We start from the raw sequence: 27022 nt of genomic DNA on the forward strand, positions 1-27022 counted from the left end.
AATTCCCTGGGCGTCTCCCGGTATGACGGAAAAATTGGCTGTGCCGAGACCGTGGCACCCGGTCGCTGTGTACTTTTGGGGCATAAACCCACAGTGCAGCCTTCCCTGAGGGGTCCGTTTGGGCCTGCGATGTTGACGTCGTGGGGTTTGGATGATATGAAATTAAACGTTGCCCCGAGGGTGGAAAACGCTTGAAAAAGGTATTACTGGGAATTTTCGATATTCAGTCTCTATTCTACTGCTCTGTTCATCTGTCCACCCCCTCTGGCCGTCACAAGCCAACATTTGCATGCATTACACCATTTCTCGAACCCAGTCTCTTTAGCAGCCTCTGCACCTGAGCTCAGCGTTGTAAGCAAGGAAGCGCAGGCTGTGATTGGCCCGTTTCAGAAACTGGAGCTGCCCCGCGAAGGCCGCGCCAAATTTGCCGTTCGGTCGTGACTCTGCGTGCGGTTGGCAGCTGCTCAAAAATTGTCATTGAACTTTCTCCATCAAGCCCGAGTCCCCCACCACCCAAGCCATTTTCCCTTCCACGCTGCACCTTGTTCGAGGTCGAGGGCCTTCAATGACTTTCCGGTAGTATCTGTGGCCAGCTCTAGAGATAGTGAGAGGATCTCTAGAAGCCATTACAAACTAATCACCAACATTTCATCCTAATATATACGATACATCGCGCGCACCATCCCGCCATCATGTTGGTGGTGAGTACAGCCCCCCGATGTCATTCAAACCTCAAAGGGTCGACCTCCATGAACTAACAATGTCATTGTCAGACCGCGCCTCTCGCAGAGTTTTGCACTCTGACCATCGACGAGATCTATGGCGAGCTGCCCTCGAGGATCTACGCATCGCTTCTCATGCGAGGCAGAAGCACGATCCAACAGCTCGCTGGTGACACCGGCATGAACGCGCGCCAGCTCCGTCACGGTCTCGCCCTGCTTTTGCAGCATAATTTGCTGCACTACCATCTCGATGTCGGGTCGCCCCACTATTTCTACGAGGCCAATGTTGAACATGCCTACAACCTCGCGCGTACGGGGAAAATCCTTCAGATGGTCGAGGAGACCCATGGAGCGGCTGCCAAGGATGTGATGCAAACCATCATTCTGACAGGCTTAACACGAGTCGGCGATCTTGTGGATGCGTACCAGAATCGAATCGACAGGATGAACAGAATCAAGGAGAAGCTCAAGGCAGAGGAGGATCCATTCGGCAATGGCGTAGAGTCGCATGAAGTGAACGGCGAACCCAAGCCCAAGCCAACCCCCCAATCCAGCAAATCGGACCCCTTGATCAGCAGCATCGCCGACCTGAACAAGATCATCTACAAGCTGGTTGAGGCCGAGCTACTTATTGGGGTTCACAAGACAAGCTTCGAGAGTCCCGAAGACCTGTTGGCGACCATCGAGTCCGACATCCAAAAGACATACCCTGGCGGCGAAGTCAAAGGAAACAAGGCCAAAGCCGAGTACAAGGACAAGGTGGCTGAGGCGTTGCGCAAAAACCGAAGCGAATCGAGATCCCTGAAGCGGAAACTGGAGCAGAATGGTTTGTCTGCAAAGCGACGCAAGTTGTTCGACGGTGCCGCTTCGGCCAATGGTACGCCTGATGGAGAGATGGACCTTGGTATCGATGTGAGTGACTGTCGTGGTTAGGTTGGTGACCAAGGAGTGTTGCTGACTTTGTTTTAGCCACAACAAGTGATGTGTATCAACTACGAAAAGTGCCTTGTGGAGCTACGGAATCGTCGCCTCATGCACTATGCTGAGGAGGCCTTTGGACAGACGACTTCTTGGGTGTATGCCTCGCTTTTGAACCTTCTTAGCAAGGACATCTCTCGCTGCCGCGACGACCCAATCACCGATCATTATGAGAGGGATGAAGAGAAACCTGCGCCTGTTGTGGTCACGACATCACAGCTTCTGGACGTTCTGAAAACCAGCCTTGATCTTTCTGTGGGGCTCGGCCAAGTGGATGCCGACAAGATCTCGGTCACAGCCGCCGAGAAGATTGCAGAACTGCCGCCGAGGAAGAAGTTCTTCATTGACGTCCAAGCCGAAGCTGACGCCAATGCTAGCTCCGATGATGATGATGAAGGGGAGGATGTCAAGCCTGCGACAAATGGTGTTAACGGCGTGAATGGGACCCATGTGACGAACTGCGTCAATGGGACGGCCAAACGGGTGGACCGCCGAACTCAGCTCCGGCAACACTTGTTGCTTCTATCAGAAAGCACGCAGGGCTTTTTGCGGCATTGTGGAGCGGAAGAATGGACGGTCGACTTTGTACCGTTGATGGCAGCCTTGCGACAGGCCGAAATCGATGCGACCATTGAGAATACGGTAGGCCGCGAGGGTGTTCGACTAGTGCGCATGCTGCGGGCCAAGGGCAAGCTGGACGAGAAGGCGATTATGAGCGTAGCTCTCATGCGAAAAGCCGACATGTCGAAAAAGCTGGCAGAGATGCACAAGTACGGTTTCGTTCAGACGCAAGAAGTGCCCAGGGAGGCCAAGGCAGACGTGAAGAAGTCATTCTTCCTCTGGTATTTCGACGGCACCATGGCGCTTGAGCGAATTCTCGACGTTTCGTACAAGACGATGATCCACTCCCTCCAAGTGCTCGATACGCTTCGGGAGAAGGACCAGCACGTCTTGTCCCTGATCAAGCGAAGCGACGTCAAGGGTCAAGAGGACGACAAATTGCGCAAGATCCATAAGGAGAAGCTCACTCAGTTTTTGAAGCTCGAGCGGATGTTACTTGGTCAGATTCAGCGTGTGGACGACCTGGTCGCCGTGCTGCGGGACTACTAATCGAGGGATGGAAGAGCAACACATATCATTCGATGGAGCTTTGTGCGATACCAGGTTCTAACTCATTTACATGGGCGGCGCAAGGGGTAAAATTCCTGGAAAGGATACTGGCATTGGCAGGACATGTCTGTTTACACACAGCCAATTATAGAGCTGCGAGTCTTGTTATAATAGACATAATAAAACATTTGTATATATACTTGACTCGAGGACAAGTGAAGCGGGAATTGCCGATAAGATAACGATAAGATGGGACAAGACGAATCCGGGCACCGCTGTCGGAGCTAACGCAAGGCACATGGGTCGATGCGCCAGGGACTCGCGAGTCGCTGGGGACCAGAGCCGGGACCCGCCAGAAATTTTTCAAGAAACGGGACGAAAACCTATCGGAGCGCCGTCATCGCGGATACACTTCGGAGAGCTACTTCTTTTTTTCCCTCTAGTAGTTCGTTGTCAATAGATCTCCGGCCGGTTGTCTGCTTTTTCTTCTGCCATTGCTGCCGCTGCTTGCTTCTTTCTACAGCAGTTATACAATAATTTCTATACCCCTCCATCCACCACCCCACACCTAAATCAACATGTCTCCCATTGCGGCTGGTGGCAGAGAGAGGGAGTCCAACCTGGCGAGGTTGTTGGGTTCCGGTATGTTTGACTGCAAGAGAGAGGTTATGGGAGTAGTAAACTGATCAATTGATTTGTGAATTAGGATCTGCCGGTATTGCCGAGTTGGCTATCTTCCATCCTGTGCGTTTATTATGAGTTCGCGATTCTCGAGGATTGATGGTGGGGTTATTGAGGGTGGTGGGCTAACAAGAGGGATCATTATACGAATTAGGTTGACACAATCGCGAAGAGATTGATGTCCAACGAGGGCAAGGTACTTTTTCCGTCTTTCTTACCCATCGTGTTGAGAATGATTGCTGACCCAAAAGAAAAGGTCTCGTCCGTCGCCAAGCTCAACACCGTCATCTTCAAGGACAAGGCCAACGCCTCCGCCGGCCGCAAGTTCGTCTCCCTTTTCCCTGGGCTGGGGTATGCTGCTGGGTACAAGGTTCTTCAGCGTGTGTACAAGTACGGTGGTCAGCCCGTGGCGAGGGATTACCTTGGTGCGCATTATGGCAAGGATTTTGAGAACGCGTTTGGCAAGAAGACTGGCAAGGCGATTATGCACTCGACTGCTGGTAGCTTGATTGGTATTGGCGAGATTGTGCTCCTGCCGTTGGATGTGCTCAAGATCAAGAGGCAGACCAACCCTGAGGCGTTCAGGGGGAGGGGTGTGCTCAAGATTGTGAAGGATGAGGGTTTTGGGCTTTACAGAGGGTGGGGGTGGACTGCTGCGAGAAACGCCCCTGGGTCGTTTGCTGTAAGCATTCTGTTCTCTTTTCCCCCTCCTGATGGAACATGACTAACGAGGTGTCACATAGCTCTTTGGTGGTTCCGCCTTTGCGAAGGAATTTCTCTTTGGCCTCAACGACTACAACAAGGCGTCGTGGTTCCAGAACTTCATCGCCTCCATCGCCGGCGCTTCTGCGTCTCTTGTCGTTTCGGCCCCCCTCGATGTCATCAAGACCCGCATCCAGAACCGCAACTTTGACAACCCCGAGTCTGGCTTCCGCATCCTGACTAACATGGCCAAGAACGAGGGCGCCGGCGCCTTCTTTAAGGGTCTCGTGCCAAAGCTGCTCATGACCGGTCCCAAGCTGGTGTTTTCGTTCTGGCTTGCGCAGACGTTGATCCCTGCTTTTGATGCGGCATTTGCGGGGAGGAAGGTCGAGGTTGAGAGGAAGTAAGGGGATGGAATAATGGGAAAGAGAAAGATAGAAAGAGGGCGGGGGGAAACATATGAGTGTATGATATGAATGGGAAGATACCAATGGCGGATCTTTTGGCAGGCGTTGATGCACACGGAGGAAAAGGGGAGTGGAAAAATGGCAAAGGCAAAGCAAGCGAGCAAAAAAAGGGTAGATAGACACACCGGGGATTTTTTTTTTGCTTTTTTTGGCTGGGCTTTTTATATAACTCCTCTTTGATCCAAAAAAAAATGAAAATAACTCTCCGTATAATCATCGTGGGATATTGACAAAGGTCTCAAATTTCACATGCCGTTGAACCAATTGCACAAGATGGTAACTAAGATACTTTCAAATAACATAAACTTCCTACGGGAGGTATCTATTTCCTCTCAGCAAAGCAACTCCCCCTCCCACGCTTATGAATACCTCTCTCTCTTCCTGTCCAAAATCCAAAATTGGGTCTTATTCCCAAACACTCCCTCCCAACCCCATCTCCAACCTCCTCATCTCCTCCTCCTCCTGCATCCTTCTTCCTTCTTGTTCGTGCCTCTGTTCCCTTGCCATATCCCTCACCGCAGAATCAACATCCCACAAACCCCCTCCCACACCAAGGAAATCATCCAGATTCTGCAGCACATCATTCACCACATCCTGTGACTCCCCTTCCACTACTTCCTCCTCATCTTCAATGACTATCCCAAGCTGGGAATCAAGCTGTGACTGCAGCAACACCTCCTCCTCCTCCTCCTCCTCCTCCTCCTCCTCCTCCTCCTCCCCTTCAAACCCAGCAGTTCTCCCCGAGTTGTTGTGTGAGTCCGCAAAAAAAACAAACCTCTCCGCCATGGCCTCCACCCTCGGACTGTCACACCCCTGCTGGCTCTCACTCGGCAACAACCTCTTCTGCGTGTCTCGAAGTTTAGCCACCGGGTTGGCAAAGGTCGTGTGGCCGAGGCGTTTGGTAGCCACCTTTGCAAAGTGCTTGGAAAATTTCACCGTTTCCGCTGTCGGGAGGTCAGATGACAAGGTTGATGGTGGTGGGGAGGAGGGTCGCGTTTTGGGGTGGGGGGAAGAGACTATTGGGGTGATGGGTGTGCCGGAGGGAGTGGTGGAGGGGTATTCAGCTGAGAAGCAGGGGGATGATGCTAGGTCTAATGCAGGGGGAGTTTCGCCCGGTAAAGGCGCAAAGGTGACGCGTTTCCTTTTTCGTGACATCGACGGGGTGGTGGTGGTTGACAGTGTTTGTCGGAGCAAGGACTTGGGTTTTACTGTATTAGGTGTCGGTCTCCGGCTGCTAGACAGCAGACCTGCAGACCAGGGGTTGGCGGTGGCGGCTTGAAAAAGGAGTTGGGTGCTGCTTATAGGACCTGTGTTGTTCCTCGCTGAGGACATCCCGGATATCTTCCTTCTTTTGGCTGGTTGAGGGGAGGGGGTCATGAAATCCCTGAAGGACTTGATAGAGAGGCCGAAACTGTTGGTATTCTCAGGGGTTCGCTGGGCGGGTTTGTTGGATTCGGGAGTTGATAGCTGTGCTATTGACGCTTGGGAGATGTTGGTATCTGAAGGAAAAATTTGAGGTGGTGGTGTCTCGGGTCTTTGTAGGACGGCGCTGTTGGCAGGAGAAGAGAATGGAACAAAAGAGCGGATTTCGGGAGCTGGTGGAATTATTACCTGGAGCTGAGAATCGCCTCTCGCCCAAGGACTTTGAGATACTGGTAGTTGACAAGAATCCGGAACTGTGAGGGCAGCGATTCTGCCGGGAACTGGCGTCTCAATATTGATAGCCAGTGGTAGTGATACTGTATCAGTTGCCCAGGGGCTTTGCTCAACCGATACCGGAGAAGAAGACCGATGTGATGAGATGAAAGCAGGCTCCCTTTCATAAGCAGTCTCCGTCACTTCCTGTGCCACCTCGGGTTTGGCCACCGTTTCAGTGTCCATGTCCATTTCTTCTACCTCACTCGCAGCATCAATCCCGGGCGCCTCTTTTGCAACTGTAGCTGGTGAATTTGGTTCGTCTCTGGCTTTCCCCGAGTTTTCCTTAGCGTGATCCAGTGCCATTTCTGGGGTTGCAATGCCAGATGAAGGTGACGATGCAGTTTCGTCAGATAGGCTGGAACAAGGCGCTGTGTGGATTGGCTCTTCCTGAACGGTGACAGCCTCAGCGCCCAACGTTATAGCAGCGCTGTCTGTAGCTCCGCTCAATTCTGCACCTGGGTCCAAAACCCTTCGGATGGCGTTGAGTCCCTGTGAAGCCCGATGGGCAATTTCTGCCATCAGGCCGTTGACTGCGGGGACCAAGGAGCCAGGGGAAGTGATGGTCCTTGGTTCGGGTATGGGATCTGGCGCTGGTGCAGAGACTACTTCCGATTCTAGCGCTGGCTTCGGCTGTGGTGCTGGTGTCGGTGCCAACACCGCCGGTTCAGAGACTTGGGGTTCTGGTACTCCTGGATCTGGAATATTGGGTTCAAAGACTTCTGGATCAAGTGACGCCGACACCAACATTATTGGTTGTCTAGGCGGTTGTGGTGCATATTCTTCTGGTTCAGGCTTCAACGCCATGCTCAGAACTGTAACCTCCTCAGTCTCGCTAGCCTCCGCTGTCTCTTCATCTTCTTCATTTTCTTCAGGACCACTCTTGACAATATCATCATCAATTGTATCGTCTGCCAACATACCAGCATTGGCTGCCACCGACATCTCTGCAACATGTTCCGCCGCTGCAGCCTGCTCAGGTTCAGGCACCTTAGGCTCCTTCGCCCTAAGGAGCGTTGGCGCGGGTGCTGAGTCAAGGGGTACAGTTAACTGTGAACTCTGGTTCGTGGCGTTAGTGCCAGGTTTGGGCCACAACAGCCGTTTGGGAAAACCAAGACTGGCCGCGATATCCTGTGGCACCGACGCATTCTTCTTCTCACACGTAACATTGCCCATGCTGACATCCTCGCGGTCTTCCTCGTCAAAAGATAGAGGGACCAGGGTAACACCGTCGATTTGCGAAGCCCTACTAGGAGGACTGTCCGCTGCGCATTGCTTTGAGCGTTCGACATGGGTCTCAAGTTGAACTTCTTGAGTGGCGATTCGAGGCTCAGGCTCTGGCAGGTTAACCACTCCGGCATTGTTAGAAGAAGTTGGTGATGTAGGCCCCGATGGATTTTCGTCCTCCCGTGCAATGTCAATTGTTCCAGGTTCCACCGTTCGAATCTCCGATGATGCGTAGTTTGGTTGATTTCGCTTTTCACTCGAGTCATCATTACTCGGTAAGACGCTGGAAAGTCTACTGCGCTTGCGAAGCGGTAGATCTCGTTGCTTCTGGCGCGTCTTGCGAAACCGAAAGCTGCCATCTGTTTGAGTGCTGCCAGGCAGTCTTTCAGTTGTTGTTGTCACCGCTGAACCAACATCGGTGGGTGTCCTGGTTGTGGAAGGCTCCTCGAGGGGCGGTTGGACAAGTAATGTTGGAGCTGGCGTACAGTTTTTGAGAGGGCTCCCTTGGAGCGGCTGCCTGAACGGAGAAGCTTTGCTTGATTCCCGAGATAAGTAAGTCTCCTCGAATAGTTTGATGGCGTGTGGCGAAAGATCAATGACCGGTAAAAGCATTGCCAGCCCTGCCCCTGGTGTGTGAAGCTCTGGTTGCGGTGGCAACTCCTCCTCTCGGACAATCGAATCCTTCAACCCAACGGTCTTCTTTTGGCGTATAGGTGTGACAATCAAGGGGGACTCGGGCGGAGGCGACAGCTCACTGGATGCGTCATCGTTAAGGATCTCCGGCGTGGGCACTTTCGAGGGCGTGCTGACGGGCTCGGTTTGAGACGGATAATAATTGGTAGGTGTCGCATTGACAGGTATCTCGGCAAGAACCCGATCTCTCCAGTCCTGCACCTTAATAAGGCTTTCATCGTCGGCATCTTGCGTTGGCGCATCGTCAAGCTGTACAATGTTGCTTCGGGCGCTCGACAATTCAGAGGACTCGTAAGGGACAGGCGGCGGTTGAGGTTTAGTCGCAGGTTTCTTTGCAGTGGTTGGGCGCTTCCTCTTTGAAGATTTGCGCACGACTGATTTTGAGCGCCAGGGGTTGATCCATCCAGAAGCCTTCGTGAAGGGGCCAGAAAGTGAGGCTGAGATCATGTGAAGGCGCTTCCCTTGGAGATAGCGGCGTCCTTGTGCCTCTATTCGTTGTCGCCGGTCGGCCGGGCTTTCGTACTCGTCGTCGTCGGAGCCAATGTACAAGACATCTTCGGGCTCATGGGTGGCTTCGCAATAGATGTCCTGATCGCCAAAGTGGTCGGGCTGGAGAAACCTACACTCCTGGTTGCCCTGTACCCAACCATTGGTCATTTTGGGTGGCGCCGGGTAATGATGATCTTGCGATGCAACATGGGTGAGGTTTAGGTTGAGATTATACGTGCCGATGTCGCTGTGGGGGGGTGGATGTGGTCGGGGTGCAATTCGTGGCGGGTTAGGGTGTTGGGAATTGAAGCTGTTGTTGACAATGGCGTTGTTGCCAGGGCCCCAAAATAGGCCCCCAAAATCGGGGGAGTGGGGGACGTGCGTTACAAACGCGTCTGCATTAATTAGACCCGGTCGCGAAGTCACATGATTATAACCTTCCCTTAACTGGTTGGCTGTCATTGGCCAGAAGCTCTCCACTCCAGACGACCTTGCATGAGCCGGCAAAGACAAAGGCATCCGTCAATGGGCTACCAAGACATCTTGTCTATTTGCGATACCTGGTAAGCAATCCAATCATTGAATTATTTGTTGAACCATAGATTCTCAACATATCACAAAGCCGTCGGCCGCTCCCTCATTCATGTGGGCTTAGACAACTGGGTGTCAATTCTTATCGATGCCTCGATTCAGTCCTTGTTCCCTGCATCCCATTGGTCTTGCTGGTCTTGCCATGCTTAATCAACAGTCCCAAACTTCACGACCGTAAAAGCTGGCTACAGTGTTGCTACTGCTCTGCTGGTGCTTCCTTGATATAGCTTAGAGCTCTGAGTTGAAAGCGTGTCTGTCATCATTTTGGATCCGATTCTTTCTAGCGTCCTTTACAGGATATTGAATTGTCAAATTCATATACGCAGGCTTTGCCCGTGTCTTTCTCCTGTCCTGTATGATAGAAAGTCTTGGTGGAATACCAGATCTTGTAGAGGTGTCCCAGTTACCATTCCGTTGATGCATGCACATCCTGGCAGTGGGCATGTTTCGTTCTGACAACTAAGCCCAGTTCGAGGCAACGTGGAATGCCCATTGATGGGATATACCACGACAAAGCATGCGTTGCACTTGGCTTTGCGTAAAGATGTACAGACAACAGGCTATCTGTCATACAGGCTCTTTATGGTTCACCTTTATTATCTATCAACTCCAATTCCAAAAGCAAGAGTGGGCGATAGTGTTGGTTTATCCTAGCCCGACTTACGATAGGCTTTTGCTTGGAAGTGGACATAGAGTTGTCTCATTCCTGCGATCTAAAGGTACCTTGCGTATCTTGCCCGATGGCTTTCAAAGTTTAGGCTGATCATAAGATAGAACGGCTCAAAGGCCTCGCCGATAAGGGCCAGAAATTCACTTGACTTGCCGTTTCCGAGACGGTGGTTGGTCAGAACCGTGCTGATACCGTGCTTGAGGGGGTGAAGACACTGTCCACGGTGTTATGATCTGTGCCCACAATATCCTGCCCCAGACTTGGCTCCTCTGACAGATTTTCACCCTAAAATTATCTACACTTGATCTTGGACTCTTCCCTTGGCTCTCATCTTACTACCATCATCGTTAGGTCGTTGGATTCCTGCTTGGCTTCTGAAGTTAGGGATACAACATACATTCTACACCACAACAAACAAATCGGCTGTTTGCTGACCTTAAATCGCTTTACACTGCAACATCAAAGCAGAACCTGCACACACAGACATCGATAGAGAGCCACGCAAGAGAAATATCTGGAGACAGACTCCTGGAACCAGACACCAAAGACGTACACCGAGGGACATACCCCTGGACAGACACCAGGACCTTGACGCCTAGCCCCCTATCAGCTTATCATCGACGACCAAGCAATATCAACAGCCGACTAATCAGCATCAATAGCCAGTATCAGGACCGCACTACCGCGCTGAGAAGTCCCATCTGAGGGTGAGCTCAACCAAGCCCTCATCACACAAAGGGCTTGCAATCGTTCAATTTGGGGAGCGAAACCTCAGGTCGCCACTGTGGGTGAAAGACCAAGTGCTAACCCTCGCCCAGTTCTCGCACACAAACCCAAAGTAAGCCGGGTTAGCAGCTGCTGTTCTGCCACCCATCCCCGTCTGCAGACACCCTATATTTAGGCTGAGCTTTGCGACTTTGGAATCTTGCGGAATTTTCTCCTACACTACTTGGGGCCCTGCGAACTTTCCTGTTCCCTCTGCCTTTTTTTTTTTTTTCACCCACCACAATTCTCGAAATATCGATGCGCTCCCACCACAGACTGCTTTTCCGCCTCCAGAGAAAGACCAAAGCCATGGATATGGCTTATATGAACTCCGACTCCGAGTCGGAAGCCGGCGGTCACCCCGGCTTCAGCCACTCCCACGGCGGCGGTGCGCCGCTCTACCCCCCCTCCCCCTCCCCCCAACCCACCAAGCCCTCGCCCATCGGCTCAGAGATGGCCAAGAAGAAGGCAGCGGAGAAGAAGCTCGCCGAAAAGGTTGAGCATGCCGAGAAGAACGGCAACCCAACCCCCGCCACCAAGGTGTTAACGACACCTTCGTCGACCTTGGCCGGGGGTTCCTCCAGTCGTGAATCCTTGGTCTACAATGGCAGACCCAAGAAGAGCGTCGCCACCACTGATGCTCCCATCGTCGATCAGTTCGATCGACTTTCTTTGGCTCCGCCCCAACAGGTCGTCAAGACCACGAGCCAGATCTTCCGCGGGGCTGCTGCCAAGGTGTCGAAGAATTTCGAGGATGACGAGATCCATCATGATCACAAGGTTTGTTTATTTGCTCCCCCTTCAGTTCTGTGGCTTGGCACTAACCTCCTGCTAGGAAATGCGAAAGCAGTGTCGTTTGGTCTTGCGCCGCATATGGGGACTTCGTGAAGGCCTGCACATGTTGCAAGATACTGCGGGTATCTCTGACGAGTTTTTGAAGCAATTAGACTACGACATCCAGGGCCTCATCAACTCCGTTTCTCAGATGATGGATGAGGGTGACAAGGTCGGCTTGGAGCTTCTTCGACTTATTGCCCTTGCTGAGTCGTGTGGAGATGAAGGCCGCAAGACTCAAGAGGACCTTCAGCGGTTCAAGAAAGAGCACGAGAGCATCGTCGAGGAGTACAAGTTCGCCAAGGAAGAGCTAAAGCAAGTCTTGACCGACAACAGGTTGGAAGTCCAGATGGCCCAGCAGAGGGTCAAGGAGCTGGAGGAGGAGCGCCTTACTCTTGACCAGGTTGTTGCGACCTACAAGAGTAAGAATGCCAGAGACTCGGAGATGATCCAGTTTCTCCGCGAGAAGCTCGAAAAGCTAGACATGGAGAACGGTTACCTGCGTGAGCAGGTTGAAGGCAAACGCAATCTCTGGATGCAGGTTCACACCGACGAAAAGGAGCGCGATGCTGCCCGAAACATCATCAAGCAGTCGTCGATGCTTGGAATGGGCCAGTCTCGCCCATTGTCACACCATGTCTCCCAAGTGAGCCTCCGTCCGGGCCCCCGGCATGGTCCGCATCATGATCAAGGCCTCCGATCTTTCCAGTCCTACAGCCAACTGCCGTCTGGCTTGTCTCCCAAGGACTCGCAGCTGATTCGGACTCCGCATGGCGGGACCTCCACGATATCTAACGGACCCCAGTCTTTGCAGAACTCTCATCTCAAGCAGATTACATCTGGCAGCACAGCTTCTGCAAACAGAATCCTGAACAATAAGGCCACTACTGCCGATAACTGGCGTCGCTCCACTCCGCGGGCTTCAGTCATCAGGGCCGATTTATCTGGCAGTCCGTCTGAACGCAATCCTGCTTCACCGTATGCTACCTTCTCGGACCTGGAGAGTCCTGCCGCGTTCAAGCAGACTGATGAAACGACATGGGCCAGAGAATTTGAGGATTTCTATAGCCTGATGCTTGGATTCTGCAACTCGCACTTCAAGCGTCTTCAGGTCAATCCCCAGATTGTTCACGCCAGCATCCAGACGAAGATACCGAGCTTGTACAACTACATGTGCACGGTCATCAACCCCGGGAGGCCAGAGGAAGGCCAAGGCTATGCCTTGTCTCTCTTGTGCGAGACCACTACGCGCCCCTACTACCTACTTCGCCTCATGCTGCAGCACATTGTCAACCTGATCTTCACCACCGACGGCTGGACTGGATTCAGCAAGGCTGTTGATGAAGAGATGGAGAGCCTTGGTCAAGTCTTGGAGTGCAGCAAGAAGCTCTCAGAGCGCGATGCGGCCAGCAAACGTTTGGCCGAGCTTGTCGCCGAAATTGAGGCAAACAAGCAAGGACCAAACTTCAAGAATCGCAAAGTCATCGAGCACAACCAGATTCTGAGGAAGATGATCGCGCCTTTCATCAAGCTGGCCAAGGCCAACCAAGAGGCCATCTTGCACGACTTATTTACCGTCACGCAGGCCGCCTGGGAGTTGTCGTCTAAGCTGCTCAAGGCGAAGCGCACGTTCCACTACGTCTTCAACGACACGGGTGCCAAATATTCAGACGACGTCCATATGGCGGTTGAGACTCTTCTGAAGCCGGGGGATATGGCTCTCCGAAACTACAGGGTCAAGCTCTCGATCACGCCCATCGTCACGATGCGCAGCGATGAGAATCTTACCATCCGGGCCTCGCAGATTGTGAAGGCCAAAGTTTTGGTCATGCCCTAGGTTGATCTCATCACTATTGTTTCCACCATGTGTATCTATCACTTTTGGTTCCAGCAGTTCATGCGCCATTTCGTTCAATCTTTGCACTGGCAGCGCTTGATCACAGACCATCAACCTCTGATTTCCCTTTTATTTTCGGCATCCCTTCAGCATCTCAGGTGGCTTTTTTTCGAGAGCCCAAGGTCTGCCTTGCTCCCCTTGGGCAATACCCTTTGGTATTGTCCTTTGCATTGGCAAACTCCAAAACGCCCTGTCCGTTTGGACGAGGCACCAAAAAAAACTCACCGCCCAACAAGTGTGGAAAAAGATGCTTTTCCGCCGACAACATACTCGCAACATTTTTATCCACAAGTTTTCCTTTTTCTCAGCATGCATACCAGCAAGTTCTTGTTCAAGAAGAGGGTTCGAGGCTCAGCCACAGCATTCCTCACTCAACAACCAGAACCTGCAACTCCTGTGCAACATTTTTTCCCTTGCACCTTGCAAATTCGCAAGAGAAGGCGATTTCACTGGCGACCAATTTCGATTCCACAAGATGGAGAGAAAGGATCACTACACATTATTCATCCACACATACATCGATCCACTTAAGGGAGGGTGAAGGGAGGGAGTTGGGGTTGGTTTCCTGGCTTTCTTTTCGGGTGATTGGATGGATGGGACAGATGGATAAATGGGGGAGATGGATAGAGATGGATAGATGAGTTGGTCTGCGCTTTTATGGGCAGGCGGTAGAGGCTTTTCATAGCAGTGTTTAGTATGTACTTGGTAGTATCTTGTGGTTCCTTGTGATGGGTGAGTGTGATGTCCGCCTTCTTTGTTATGAGTTGTCGAGTGAGTCAGATGAGGCGAGCTTGTCATCAGGTTCAAGATAGGTATCAGGCAGTTGATGTTGTGGTATTGAGGTGTTGCAAGTTCAACGCAGAGGCGGCTTATTCTGCCTGAGTGTCAGTATCGGGACCATTGAACCTGGTGTATGTCGATGGCAAAGTGATAAAATGCGCCCCCAATTGGAATTGGGCGCATCGCCTTCCATTAGCCACCGATATGGACAAGACATGATAATAACCTACCTAAGAGCCTCAGGACTAGTGGCTAACCCGGCACACCGGAACCATCAATGACATGCATAGGTGCCATCCCTTAAGTTCAGCATGAAATACATTTGCCGCATAAGGCCGAATTGACTGCGCCGCAGTTGTGGTCACGCTTGTGAAGTTGTTAAGGTTTTGGTGCAGGTCACAACCCAAATCTTAACACTTATATACAGCCCCTGCCGGCCCCACAAATTGAGGCTGGGGTCTGCTGCGCCTGTCTACCCCTTGGGGTACAGCCTCGGGCCAATGGTAATGTTCAAAGCATCAATAGGCAAGGCATCCAACGAGGGGAAATTCCAAATGCTCACACCTGAACCCACTTGTGATCCAGATGCGGGGTTTACTTATAGTTGGTTAGAACTCCATGTATCTATCACAAGATGGGTTATCTGGCAATTTCATCCGAAGTCTTCACAAAGACCCTGAAACTAACAGCTGACCGCAACTGCCTGCAGAGCAACAGACAGATAAACACCACCTGCTTTCATCATTGAGCAGAAAACACCCCACTTGCCAGTCTTCTGCCAGCAATATCCTTTTCAGGTTCAAACTTTGGAGTAGAAATGGCCTCTTTACAACCAGAACCCCGCGGCCGCTCTCGAGCATCCTCAGCAGCCTCTTCTATCAGGTCCAACACCAGTGACACCAAAAGAAGCTTCTTCGGCTCTCTCAAAGACATAGTCAAGAGATCCTCCCGCTCACCCTCACCAAACCCAAACAAGATGTGCAACCCCTTCTTCACCAGCGCGGCGACAGTGACGGCGAACGACATGGCAGCCGGAGCCCCGTTGTCAGAAGCACCACCCCCCTACACGGCCCAGCCCCCCCAGCCCAACCCATCAATCTCCATCAACAAACCCACCACCAACCCCCAACACCGGACCCCCTCCCCCTCCCCCTCGGCAACGTCCATCCTCTCCACCCCGGAAGACCCTTATGCCTTCCTCTCCATGTTCGACACCATTTTTCTGATTGACGACTCAGGCTCAATGTCCTCCCAAAACAGGTGGAAAGAGACCAAATCAGCCCTGCAAGCCATCGCACCTATTTGCACCGCCCACGACAGCGACGGGGTAGATGTCTACTTCCTCAACTCCAAAAACCCCGCGCACCCCTCCACGGGGTTTATAGGGAGGAAAACAGCGCAGTCGATCAACCAGCTGTTTAGCGACGTGCACCCCACAGGATGGACACCCACCGGTTCAAGAATCAGGGACATTCTCGGTCCGTATGTCAAGAGATATGTGGAGATGGTGAAGAGGGGTGTGGACCCGGATAACACGGGGATTAAGCCGGTGAATGTGATTGTAATTACGGACGGGGCGGCGAGCGATGACCCGGAGGGGGTGATTGTCAACCTGGCGAGGAAGCTGGACGAAGTTGAGGCGCCGAGTCACCAGGTCGGGATACAGTTTTTTCAGGTTGGGGATGATGGGGAGGCGGGGAGGGCGCTGAGGGAGTTGGATGATGGGTTGAGGGGGGTGAGGGATATGGTTGATACTGTGAGCTTTGATCAGAGGGGCAGCTGGGCGGATGGGGGGGGGAGGGTGTTGAGTGCCGAGGGGATTTTGAAGACGGTGCTGGGGGCGGTGGTGAAGAGGTTGGATCGGAGGGTTGTGGGGGAGAGGCAGGGGGGGTTGTTGGCGCCTAGGAGTTAGATGATGTTTCGACTTTTGGGTTGGGGTTGAATTCAGTGGTTGTGTTTAACATGCGTGTTTTCTTCTTGGGGAAAGTCATCTTAGACAGTGGGTTGGGGTTTATGGCGGGTTGTGTGTGTGTGTGTGGGCGGCAGCGGTGATTTTATGGAATCATGAGGGTAACAAAAAGACCTGAGGAGGGGAAACTAGAAAGGGGCGGTTTCTATGATACCTGTTGACTGATATATTCTGCTTATTTTCTTGACATGTTTTCTTAGTAGCTCGCGGCGGCTGAGATTTAACAGCGGAGTACCTTATCTGATTATTACTGCATTTTGATCACGGTTCAAGTTCTCTTTTCTGTGTGTTGCAAATCGGGTGCCAGAAGTAGTGATTACATCTGTGCGGCTTGTGCTTGGTTGAGATGGCTTGGGGATGGGAGATATGCTTTTTTTCTTAGGGAGGGGGGAACGATGGGGGTGTAGGTTGGCCGATGTGTGGTGTTTGAGGTGGATGGGAAGGTTCCATGTGCCACCTGCCTACCCACCCGCTCGCTCTGTTGGGCTGGTTGTTTGCTGGGCTGGTTATGGTGAGTTGGTGTTATATGCTATATGGCCTTGCGGGATAGGCGTTTACGCCATCTGCTCGTGTTCTGCATAGCCAGTTGAGCACACTCAGACGACCATGTTTTAGTTACGCCTCCATTCAGCCACGCCAAAGATTACCACAACCATATGACGCTGCTGTTGTGGGGTTCGGGGGGTTGAAGTCCCCGGGGATGAGGTTGTTGCTTTGGGGAAGGGTATGGAAGGTGATCTTGACAGGAGGACACACTGTGCTCAAGTGAGCTTCCGGCAAGGTCTGATGGAACTACTGGCGGGACTGCCCGGTTACACTGGTGATTCCTTCCATCTGAGCCAGAAAGTTACAGGTGGCATGCTCAAAGCAAAGTTGGACGGGAAGGCAGCTGGTTGAGTCGTCTTTTGCAAGATGGCCGGATATGTAACCAGTTCACTAACAAATCACCAACAACAGCACCATCCATCAGCACTTCAATAGTCGATATTCAACCGCCGCAAACATGAATTGGCGTGCCCGTGCATCGCTAATCCAAAGCTCGACTGGAGAAAGTCAATGGTGTGATTGCATTCCTCCCCCAGAGGTAAATAGTTGGAGCAACTGTCGCTACTGCCAGGTAAGCTTCTCCTGTGCCCATATCCTTTTCCGGCGCCAGTCTTTGAGTGACGCATGGATCAGAAAATCAAAGTGGATGGGATCGATTCCAAGGGTATCCCGTGGTGCCTGGATCACGGCAGCGGGGATCAATACTCCGATTGGAGTACTTGCTACCCGAATCTGGCGGTAGATCCGAACGACATCATGATGCATCCGAGTTCTTCACCAAATTTCGCCGACTATTATATCAATCCTGTGCGGCCCATACTTCCGCCTCCTTGGGACCCCTACGGTTACGGTGCGTCTCGCAATCGCTTGGTCTCTGCAACTCAGCCTGCACCATGGGGGCAGCCGACCCAGACAAATAACTCGGCGGCCACTGATACCAATACGCAGCAAGGTCAGAATCCCGCAGATCGGCACAAGACATGTGAATGTTCCCTGGATGATCATGAAAAATTATTTTGCGCAAAAAAGGACGTCAAATGCAATACTATCCCCCTGCCCGCCCGCGCGTCGGAATACGATGGTGAAATATTCTATGATACTTGTCACCCGCCCACATCGTGCAGTGAGCAGAGAGAAGAGTGGAACGCCCAGCCTGGACTGGGAGCCCGGACATGTGAATGTATCGACAAGGCCAATGGACAAAAACGGGCCTGGTGCAAAAAATCTCGCTTCCAGTGCACTTGGATTCCCACGAGCGCGAGAGGTAATGTGATATATTGCCAAATGTGTCGCCAGTGGCCGGTACGGAGAGTTTGGCTCCCCTCTTGGCGCTTCGTTTCACTGATCATAGGCTTAAAATAGACATGCAGTTCCAGTAAACACGAGTACCAGTTACAACACCCGGAAACGATTGACTGAGCATAGGCTGGGACGGGATCCACTCCTCGGATGAAGATGCCAAACTTGGCTGGTTCTGGACGAAGGATAGCGGTTTTTTCCCTTTTCTTCGTTTGATCGGAATGTGGTGGTAGAAGCGGAACACATTTTGTCATTGTTTAAAGGGGTTGGTGGAGTAAAACAGAGAGTAATAGAAAAGTATGAATATTGGTGAAACAAATATCGAAAGGCATATTACCATATCTTGCTTGATCCCAAAGCCTCTTGTGGGGTGTGTGTGTTGGATGTCATCCTCGTGCTCCTCGCGATGCTTAGAATAATAATGAGGTTTGCTTATCATGATCACAAGCTTGTGCAGATCTGCCTTTGTGAAAATGGTATTTACTTGTCAGAATTCGCGGTCATGTATGTAGCCCAGCAAGAATTTGTTTATTAAAGATGATATTTGATTTTTTTTTTTTTTTTTTTTTTTTACCTTCTTTCAACTTCTCCTGGGCCTGATTGTATCAATACTCAGCTCTCCTGTCATAAACAAGGAATCCAGACCTCAACAACAAGTACCTATCCTACTATCTGTCACCCCACGCCATCAGATTCCTGAGCCGTGTGGGCTAGACTGTATCATAGATTCTAGTCTCGTCTGTTTTGTTCCAGTTTAATCCAAAACTTTCTCCTCCTCATCATAATCAACCGTTGTTTCAGAATGCCGGCGAACAGTGACTAACTCGAGCAGCTTGGCGCACAGCAAGCTCAGGAAGGCTCCCAGTACAAGAGCATCAGCCATGGCGTGCTTGCCGAGCCAGACGCCCGTCAATACCGAGCAGATGATTGCTATCAGGCCGAAGTCTGCCCAGCACCGAGGCTTTTGTACGAGATGATAAACTTTTGTGAATGAGTAGACCAAGACGGCGAAGATGCAGGCTTGTGAGCTTGGATGTTGGAGATTCGGAGGCAGATAGCCTGATACTACAGACTGGGTAAGCCACTCGTGATATGGACTGGATCCCAGAGCTTGCCCTGTCAGGTTGTTAGTCGATAGGCAATCATGCAAGGCTTTAATATACCAACCTGTTGATGGATGAAAGTTGACTATCACGAAAGCCGAAAGTTCTCCTGCGAACATTGTGCTCCAGTCGGTGATGAGGGCAGAGATACTGGGTTCAAGCTTGATCAAAGAGCGGTTCTGTTCCTGGCGATCAACCGGGAGGAATGTCCCTTCACGTGTGCGAATTACGCATCTCCCATGGTGTGGGTGGGTTGCTCCGTTCCGAAGCCTTTGCTGATGTCGCCACCTGAGATGCCACATATTTGCTAATATGATGGACATGACGAGAAGAAGCCGAGCTGTGTCTGCTCCCCTTTGCAACTTGGACGCGAACTTCAGGCCGACTAACATCAGGGGCATGCTGCTGATGAGTCCGAGGGCGTCCAAGACCCGCTGAGATATAAGACTCATGCGATGCCTCGACGATACCTGTGCTGTGGTGGTGCATCTCGGATCGAGATTGATGCATTCTGCCCGACAGCTAGAAAAAGTAATGGGAATGTCGCTATGGAACGGCGCCCTTGGGCAATGTCTCCAAGGTGAAAGCTTTCCTTTCATGCTGGGAACTGCAGAGTCACAGAAACAAGAGTCAACAGGAGTAGCGCCCTTGTGCTGACGGTTGTTGAATGGATGCGAAGAAATCCCATGCGGCAACGCAACATTCATGTCCATCGCTTCCCCAGCATTGTTGCTAGACATATCCGCGATAATATCTCGGGGTTCTTCGCTTGCAGGTTGGTTGTTGTCGTTTAAGAACGGGCGGCGGGAGGTTGTGTGTGTTGGGAAATCGTCTTCAAGTGATATCCTACACGGCAGAATTAGAAAACTCACTTTCCAGCGAATGAAGCAATAGATATGCAAATCAAAAGGCACTGTGGCCTCTGATTTAGCTCGTTCTATGATAGCTGCCCTGTGAAGTTTGGCGCAAAGGGTAATATGGATCCCAAAATGGTTGAAGTCGTGCCAGCTGGTCCAAGAATATGTTGGCTGGTGTTTTATTTTCTGAACGCAATGCCTGTTGCGTGGAGAGCGGCGGGAAGCGAAACTAAAGCAACCGATTGATGTTGAACACCACACACAGATAGAGAAGGTTAGAAAGAGGTTTGAGAGCAGGTTCCTAGATGATCCCCGCACATTGATGCGGCATTCCATTTTCTGACAGCCTCGTCTGCATTGCAAAGAGGGGTCTCTGAGAGTTGACCGCTTCTGTTCTACTGTGAATGCTCGCGGAATTGTTCGAGTTCAATCTGTTCTGCTGTACCTCAATTCCCCTAGTCTTCAGCAACATCTACCCTCTCCCCACCTGAATACTCTTTCACTTTCTTCGGGTTGTACACCATCTTGCCCAAATACTGGCAACCGATGACCTCCCAGAATAAGTCGAAGGAGGCCCCCAGGGAATATGGCCGACGAGACTACCTGTCAGCTTCCGAGTTGAATTTTGAAAGGTAAACCCCAGATTTCAAACCCAAATTTACACCCGATAAACAGGCCTAACATGTGTGTAGTATCGCGGGTTACCTTAAGCTCTCGGATGATGTTGAGAAATCAGACGAGGCCAACATGCCCGACTTCCCGGTTAGCACCGACCTCCCGGTCAGCGACAATCAATTTACGTTTGCTCCAGGCCAACTTAACAAGCTTTTCGACCCCAAAAGCCTATCCGTCTTGTACAAGTTAGGTGGTCTCGCGGTTTCCGGAGGTGCATCACTCTCCTACCCGGCAACGGGCCCCTCTCACCGTGGCATGACGATCGTCCCATACGACAATATTCCCAACTCCCACGGGTTGGGGAGATCAAATTTCCATGTGCAGGGTGGGAAAGCCGAGAATGGGTTATCTTCCACGGGGACACAGGGTCTGATAGTGAAAGGGACTGCTCCATCCGGCCTTCAACCGCCGGGTTTCGACTCTCTCGGAAACCGGCGGCAGCACGACACAACCATTCGCAACGGCATATGGGAGCAGACGAATGACCATAAACGTTTCGTTCACAAATCCTCTGCTGCGAGCTCACCTCCAATCAATGAGACAGCCATACCTGGGAGCACAACTCAAGGCAACCTCTCCATATGGCGACCACAAAATCTCGCAGCATTAGAGAGTGCCCATGGGTAGCACGAATCACGAGCACCGCAACACTACACCTGAACGCCATGCCCAAACTTCTCCTACCTTCGTGCTCTTTAGCCTTTTACCCTCAGCCCCTTCACAGCAAGAACAAGCAATTGCTACACGCCAGCAAGGTTTCTTCGGTAGTTCTGCCATGGTCGCATTCATCTCGTCCGTACTCTCCCTTCAGCTCGACCAGCTCCATGATCCCCAAAAAGCACAACTGGTCAAGGTGGTCCTTCGCGTGGCTGGCCCAACATTTCTTTCAGTTCTTGCGGTTGGATGCTCCTTTTACTGTCTCTCTGATAGAGACAAAAAGAAACCGGTTCCTATCCGTCATCTGCAGTCTAGGCCCCATTCTCTGGAAGTTCCTGAAACGCAACCCTATATCTGGGGCGCTCCAGAACGGGGATGAGGGTGCTGGTGCTTGGATCGATGATGCAACTTTGGTTGGTGTCGTGGCTGTTGTTGCTGGTATCTCGAATGCAGAGCGTAGTCTCTTCGTGAGGGATGACTTGGAGGGGGGCAACCACCCCGTGCTCCCTGAATTGGAGTCCGGCGGTTGGGACGGTGCCGGCATCAACAGGAGCGGCGTTGGCCATCAGCCAGGAGGAGATGGGGGTGCCAAGATTACGTCCATAAACTGATGGCAGTTGAGCATGACTATCAGGTAGATGACGAAGCAGTGATATATGTGGGGGAAGGCTTTGGATATTAGCGATAGGGTCTTTATTCGGCGCTGGGTCCAAGTCATTTGTATATACTGTTCTAGCTTTACTTTACTTGGATACCTCTTACGATTTTATTGAGAATATTATACCAAGCTTACAGGAGAAGATGCAGAGCCAGTGACGGTTTTTCTGGCCCGGACGACAAAGGTGATGCGTGGATTATCAAGCTGAATTTCTTTGGCTTGGTAACTGTTGGGGTGGGAATAGTGAATGCGGAATTTGGACTTTTTGGACATATTACGGCTGCTTTCGCGAATGGCGAAGAGACCAGAAGCGATGATGTTGATGGCACAGGTGAGACCAACCGTATTCTTCGCAACGACAAAGAGAGTCAGCAAACAACCCTAGTGACAACAATCCTTGTTTCAACGAGTCTGGCTTCATGTGCGTCGCCATGCCGACTCTGGCGGGTACGAGTGGGTGAAAACGCAGGAATGGTTTTGAGGTTGAAGAGAACTTGCGAGTCTCTCATAATGGATAACGCCCTGGATATAAGATAGCATTGCCTCCTGACAGCTCTGTAGCCCCGAGATTACTTTTCACACGAAACACCGAATTTGATGAGTAGAAAGAGAATATGGTCAGGTTGATATGAAATGTAAACCGCCGAGTTCCAACACCGCTCCAAGTGATAGCGAGGAACCAAAGACATCAAAAGAAGAGGTGGTCATAGCTCCTAGCTTCAACGGAAGGTCTTGGCGTTACTTAGGTCGCTTTCATGACCCACCACAAGCTCCATCGAATCCCTTCCCCACCACAGCTTTCCGTGGTTGGATCTCTCTCAGAAAGCCAACATCAGACAACCTCCCCGCCCTGCCATTGACAACTTCACCAACCGTTGCACTCATGAGGCCATCCTTGTCAGGTGTCGCGGCATCCAAGCCGTTCACCTGCCTCCCATGTCTCCTCCGAACCTCAACCAGAAACAGCTTCCAGCGCCCCGTCCTCACCTACACAGAAAGAACCACCCCCAGGTTATCAACAGCGCAATTCTCCCACAGCGCCCGACAGCTCCACGCCCAAGAAGCCCCCGACCAAACCGCCGCTTTCAACACAGCCGCCTCCCTCCGCCCAACCACAGCCCCTAAACCCCTCCTCGATATTAAGCACATCCGCCTCAACCCCGACCTCTACTCCCAAAACTGCATCGACAGAAACTATAAATCCCTCGCCGAATACCCCCACAAGATCAATGCCTTGTTTGCGGAATGGCAAGCTCAGCAAAAAGCCGGCCGCGCCCTCAGGGAAAGGGGAAATATTCTCCGCCGCCGGTTGGCTGGTTCGGGCGGCACCTCCCGTGACGATCCCCGCGAGATTATTGACGAGTTTGGTGACATGAGTCGGGAGGAGATTTTGGAGGAGGCGCGGAAAGTAAAGGCTGGCTTGGCGGGGATTGAGGAGACGGAGGGGAAACTGCAGGCTGAGATGGAAAGATTGGCGCTGGCGATCCCGAATTTGACGAGTGATGAGACGCCCCGCGGGACGGAGCCGGAAGTCATGAGTTATATCAACAATCACCCCGAGCCTGAGCCGGCGTTGTCGGATAGAGTGTGGAGAAGTCATGTGCATGTTGGTGCGGAATTGGGACTTTTGGACTTTGCCGGGGCGGCGTCTTCTTCTGGGTGGGGGTGGTATTACCTTTTGGATGAGGCGGCGGATTTGGAACAGGCCTTGATCAGCTATGCTTTGGCTACGGCTACACGGGCAGGGTGGAGGCAGGTCTCCCCTCCGAGCGTGGTGTATGGGCATATTGCTGCTGCTTGTGGGTTTCAGCCGAGGGACGCGAATGGGGAGACGCAGATTTACGCTATTGCTCAGTCGAGGGAGGATGCGGCGAGGGGGAAGCCGGAGTTGGTGCTGGCTGGGACGGCGGAGATTCCATTGGCCGGGATGAAGGCTGATACTGTGCTGGACGAGGCTGATTTGCCATTGAAGAGGGTAGCGGTTTCACGATGCTACAGGGCGGAAGCGGGGGCTAGAGGGAGTGAGACGAAGGGGCTTTACAGGGTGCACGAGTTTACAAAGGTGGAGATGTTTTCTTGGACGCTGCCGGATCAGGTCGAGACGGAGGAGATCTTTGACGAGATGATTGATCTCCAGACGGAAATCTTGGGCGGGCTAGGGCTACACTGCCGGGTCTTGGAGATGCCCACTGCTGATTTGGGGGCGTCGGCTACGAGAAAGTGTGATATTGAGGCGTTCTTCCCGTCCAGAAGGGAGCGGAATGATGGCTGGGGAGAGGTTACGAGCGCCAGTATTTGCACCGACTACCAGACTAGGAGGTTGGCGACTAGACTCAAGACCAAGGAGGGGAAGCTGGTGTATCCTTGGACTGTCAACGGGACTGCTCTTGCTGTTCCGAGAGTTTTGGCGGCGATTTTGGAGAACGGGTGGAATGAGTCGGAGAAGAGTGTTTTGATCCCTGAAGTGTTGCGACCTTGGATGGATGGGAGAGAGAAGATTGGGCCGAGGCACCGGATGAATTAGGAAAGGAGAGTTCTCAAGGTCAAGGTTGGGGAAAACAATGGCATTGCGGGAGGAGGTTTTCTGTATTACTGCCCGCATCACTAGTGTGTACTTGTACTTTGTATTGTTAAATGTGGGGGAATGAACCTGATGTTGATGATTATGGCGTGTGTCTCGATGTTCTGAGTTGTGGGTGTTTGGTGTTTTGGTTTCTGGATCATTCTTTCAAGCGGCTTGCGTTTTCGGTGTTTGGATGCAAGGGTTTTTGCCTGATGTTGGCTCAGCAACATTGAGAAGGGAAACTGACAGGAGAAAGGAGCAAAGGTAATGCAGGCAGGCCCAAACCGACCAAGAGTGGGCTTTGCTAGACCTCTTTTTATGGGTTTGAAGTGTTACTGCTTCTGCAGTGTTTGACAGTCCGGATTTTGTGGGGAAATCAGTTTGGTTTTGCTTTGGGCAATGGTTCGGGTATGCTTGATGCAGATTCTGCGCTGACAGCTGAGAGCAGGTATAAAGCAGTGGTGACTCTGGTCCTTGCTCGTCAACATTTTCTTCATGCTTTCCAATATCGAAGTTTGGTCTCATTGGAATATCCGTCTACTCATCCTATATATACCTATCCATTTCACCACGATTCTGTCTCAGAAAGACAGATGTCAACGAACCAGTTCCTTCATCAACCACCTCACAGTAAGTGGTCACGAGCACGTCTTTGCACCGTTCGACCGCTTTCTTCCTCGGCTACAACAGAAGACAAACCACAGTTGAGAGCGCCGTTGCAGGACCTTTTGCCTCTCCTCGAGTCCTTCCACCTACTCTTCGATTTCACGCCAATCAGCAGCACGTCAACTGAGCGGTACCTACCCATGAGGATGCACCATGACTCCCTGGTGTACCTCACTTGGGGTTGCCGTCTTCCAGGATATTCCACCATCCCGATGTCAGCCCCTGTACATTTTGGGCATGGCGTTGTGCCAACCATATCTTCATGTAGAAGGAATCTCAAGTGGGGGCGATGAGCACTCGTCCATTCCTAGGAGAGCAACAGACTGTGCGACAGAGCCATCTTTTCAACCAAGATCAAGACAGATCAACTCCTCTCGTCGAATACAAGGTCGGGTCAATTCTCCATCAGTTAGCACATCTTCCAGTCTTTTCTATCAGTTGCGTGGTTAGTCTTTTATATATATTTCACCATCATGTCCTCCCTTCAAGATACTTTATCTACGAAGGGCACCTACCTACCAATTTTCTTCTTACCAGCTCTAGATCCATGGGCTTATGATTATGGACGAGACGGAGGCAGGAATCGGCGGCTTTATGTCCGGAAAACCGAAGTTTGGGCAGAGATACAGGGCGTCTGGTCTGTTCATTCTTTGGAGTTTTCTAAAAAAGATTGCACGTCACTCTACCTCACCTACCTAGGCTAGTGCTTTGACCAAACGATCCCGATACCTAACACTGCAGGGCTTTTGGTTGGAGAGCCGGGAGCCTTCATGCTGTTGACCTGGAAAGCAACGAAGCAGAGGACTCCGTGGTGCTGTTCCCTCCATCTTGGTGCTGTCTCAACCCGCAGCTTACTACCCTGAAGAAGAAGGAACGTGAAGACTGGTATGTGTCCTGCACAATGATCTCGACGGTTTTCCATCAAACTTGAAGGTTCAAGTGGCCAGATTAGCTAACCTACTTGTTGTTGACAGTCTTTCTACTCAAGACCGCCAAACCCGACGGCTTCCGTCTGGTCACCTCGTCGTCTTCATCGTCTTGACATTTCGGATCTTCAAAGATCGGCGTCAAGAATCTTTGATGCCATCATTGATCAAAGCCGGATCTCCTCCGCCAAAGAACCTGGAAGATCACTGCGTTGCTGTCCCACAAAACCCGAGAAACCCCCCAATACAATTCGTACATCTTTTTTTCTTGTCAATATACCACATCATTACGCATTATTCGGGGACACCTATGGATTTCTGCAACAAATGGGAGCTGCGACTTATTTAGGCTTCATTCTTTTGGCAACGACATACTGAACAGCACTCTGACAGCAACTTTAGGTCTTTTATTGTCACAAAGCAGGGAATTTTGCTACTAATCTAATTCATGAGATGCCTTGTCATTCTCACCTTTAGTTTCTATATATAAATTTGCCTACTTTATCAACTTCCCTTTCGTCTTTACTTTGGTGTCTTTTACTCACCACCCAAGCCGGCAACTGGAACCTCGCAAAGACGACACCTCATCATCGCCGAGTCTCAAACGAGGACGGCAAACACATCTGGGCCACTCAGAGACCCGATCACATATTCAGATGCGGCAGCAAAGAGGTTCTTGCAGTTGTCGAATGCATGGTACGCCGCCCAGAACCTAATGATTTGCGCTCTACCTGTGGACATATCAGCTAACTGGTTCACAATGGAATAGATGCTCGACGTGCCGGAGCCCTGTCCGAGCTCA

At 51.6% G+C, this 27022-nt stretch overlaps 10 protein-coding genes across 10 annotated transcripts; 8 read left to right on the plus strand and 2 right to left on the minus strand.

The window, feature by feature from the left end:
* The first annotated feature begins 217 nt into the window (after positions 1–217).
* On the plus strand, positions 218–3009 carry RPC82 (RNA polymerase III subunit C82). The gene is made up of 3 exons (XM_062880923.1): positions 218–701; positions 774–1634; positions 1692–3009. Exons 1-3 carry the CDS (start codon positions 693–695, stop codon positions 2808–2810), a joined length of 1989 nt encoding a protein of 662 aa, XP_062729155.1. The 5' UTR covers positions 218–692; the 3' UTR covers positions 2811–3009.
* A 142-nt stretch (positions 3010–3151) lies between these two features.
* Positions 3152–4873, plus strand: YHM1 (high copy suppressor of abf2). The gene is made up of 5 exons (XM_062880924.1): positions 3152–3452; positions 3517–3554; positions 3646–3687; positions 3748–4173; positions 4235–4873. Exons 1-5 carry the CDS (start codon positions 3389–3391, stop codon positions 4598–4600), a joined length of 936 nt encoding a protein of 311 aa, XP_062729156.1. The 5' UTR covers positions 3152–3388; the 3' UTR covers positions 4601–4873.
* Positions 4874–5065: 192 nt separating this feature from the next.
* Positions 5066–8932, minus strand: QC761_604760 (uncharacterized protein; the record flags this gene model as incomplete). Its single annotated transcript, XM_062880925.1, has 1 exon — positions 5066–8932. The coding sequence occupies one exon, from the start codon at positions 8930–8932 to the stop codon at positions 5066–5068; it is 3867 nt and encodes a 1288-aa protein (XP_062729157.1).
* Positions 8933–9257: 325 nt separating this feature from the next.
* Positions 9258–14036, plus strand: QC761_604770 (uncharacterized protein). Its single transcript, XM_062880926.1, has 5 exons — positions 9258–9327; positions 9387–10074; positions 10130–10732; positions 10844–11570; positions 11626–14036. The coding sequence occupies exons 4-5, from the start codon at positions 11049–11051 to the stop codon at positions 13459–13461; spliced, it is 2358 nt and encodes a 785-aa protein (XP_062729158.1). The 5' UTR covers positions 9258–9327; positions 9387–10074; positions 10130–10732; positions 10844–11048; the 3' UTR covers positions 13462–14036.
* Positions 14037–15118: 1082 nt separating this feature from the next.
* On the plus strand, positions 15119–16213 carry QC761_604780 (uncharacterized protein; the record flags this gene model as incomplete). The annotated part of the gene is made up of 1 exon (XM_062880927.1): positions 15119–16213. The coding sequence occupies one exon, from the start codon at positions 15119–15121 to the stop codon at positions 16211–16213; it is 1095 nt and encodes a 364-aa protein (XP_062729159.1).
* A 1227-nt stretch (positions 16214–17440) lies between these two features.
* Positions 17441–18456, plus strand: QC761_604782 (uncharacterized protein; the record flags this gene model as incomplete). The annotated part of the gene is made up of 2 exons (XM_062880928.1): positions 17441–18103; positions 18179–18456. The coding sequence occupies 2 exons, from the start codon at positions 17441–17443 to the stop codon at positions 18233–18235; spliced, it is 720 nt and encodes a 239-aa protein (XP_062729160.1). The 3' UTR covers positions 18236–18456.
* Positions 18457–18869: 413 nt separating this feature from the next.
* Positions 18870–19817, minus strand: QC761_604784 (uncharacterized protein; the record flags this gene model as incomplete). The annotated part of the gene is made up of 1 exon (XM_062880929.1): positions 18870–19817. The coding sequence occupies one exon, from the start codon at positions 19815–19817 to the stop codon at positions 18870–18872; it is 948 nt and encodes a 315-aa protein (XP_062729161.1).
* An 804-nt stretch (positions 19818–20621) lies between these two features.
* Positions 20622–22018, plus strand: PMC1_3 (plasma membrane calcium; the record flags this gene model as incomplete). The annotated part of the gene is made up of 3 exons (XM_062880930.1): positions 20622–20707; positions 20768–21363; positions 21450–22018. The coding sequence occupies 3 exons, from the start codon at positions 20622–20624 to the stop codon at positions 22016–22018; spliced, it is 1251 nt and encodes a 416-aa protein (XP_062729162.1).
* A 675-nt stretch (positions 22019–22693) lies between these two features.
* On the plus strand, positions 22694–24589 carry DIA4 (Serine--tRNA ligase, mitochondrial; the record flags this gene model as incomplete). Its single annotated transcript, XM_062880931.1, has 1 exon — positions 22694–24589. The coding sequence occupies one exon, from the start codon at positions 22694–22696 to the stop codon at positions 24587–24589; it is 1896 nt and encodes a 631-aa protein (XP_062729163.1).
* Positions 24590–25447: 858 nt separating this feature from the next.
* Positions 25448–26398, plus strand: QC761_0089390 (uncharacterized protein; the record flags this gene model as incomplete). The annotated part of the gene is made up of 2 exons (XM_062872945.1): positions 25448–25619; positions 26269–26398. 2 exons carry the CDS (start codon positions 25448–25450, stop codon positions 26334–26336), a joined length of 240 nt encoding a protein of 79 aa, XP_062729164.1. The 3' UTR covers positions 26337–26398.
* Between the last annotated feature and the right edge of the window lie 624 nt (positions 26399–27022).

This window comes from Podospora bellae-mahoneyi, chromosome 6, assembly GCF_035222275.1.
Source record: "Podospora bellae-mahoneyi strain CBS 112042 chromosome 6, whole genome shotgun sequence".
NCBI lineage: Eukaryota > Fungi > Ascomycota > Sordariomycetes > Sordariales > Podosporaceae > Podospora > Podospora bellae-mahoneyi.

Coding starts and splice junctions, on each gene's coding strand:
- QC761_604770 (XM_062880926.1), top strand. CDS start 11,049: ATGCGCTCCCACCACAGACTGCTTTTCCGCCTCCAGAGAAAGACCAAA. Junction 11,571..11,625: donor AGATCCATCATGATCACAAG/GTTTGTTTATTT, acceptor ACCTCCTGCTAG/GAAATGCGAAAGCAGTGTCG.
- RPC82 (XM_062880923.1), top strand. Junction 1,635..1,691: donor AGATGGACCTTGGTATCGAT/GTGAGTGACTGT, acceptor ACTTTGTTTTAG/CCACAACAAGTGATGTGTAT.
- YHM1 (XM_062880924.1), top strand. CDS start 3,389: ATGTCTCCCATTGCGGCTGGTGGCAGAGAGAGGGAGTCCAACCTGGCG. Junction 3,453..3,516: donor GGCGAGGTTGTTGGGTTCCG/GTATGTTTGACT, acceptor TTTGTGAATTAG/GATCTGCCGGTATTGCCGAG. Junction 4,174..4,234: donor ACGCCCCTGGGTCGTTTGCT/GTAAGCATTCTG, acceptor GGTGTCACATAG/CTCTTTGGTGGTTCCGCCTT.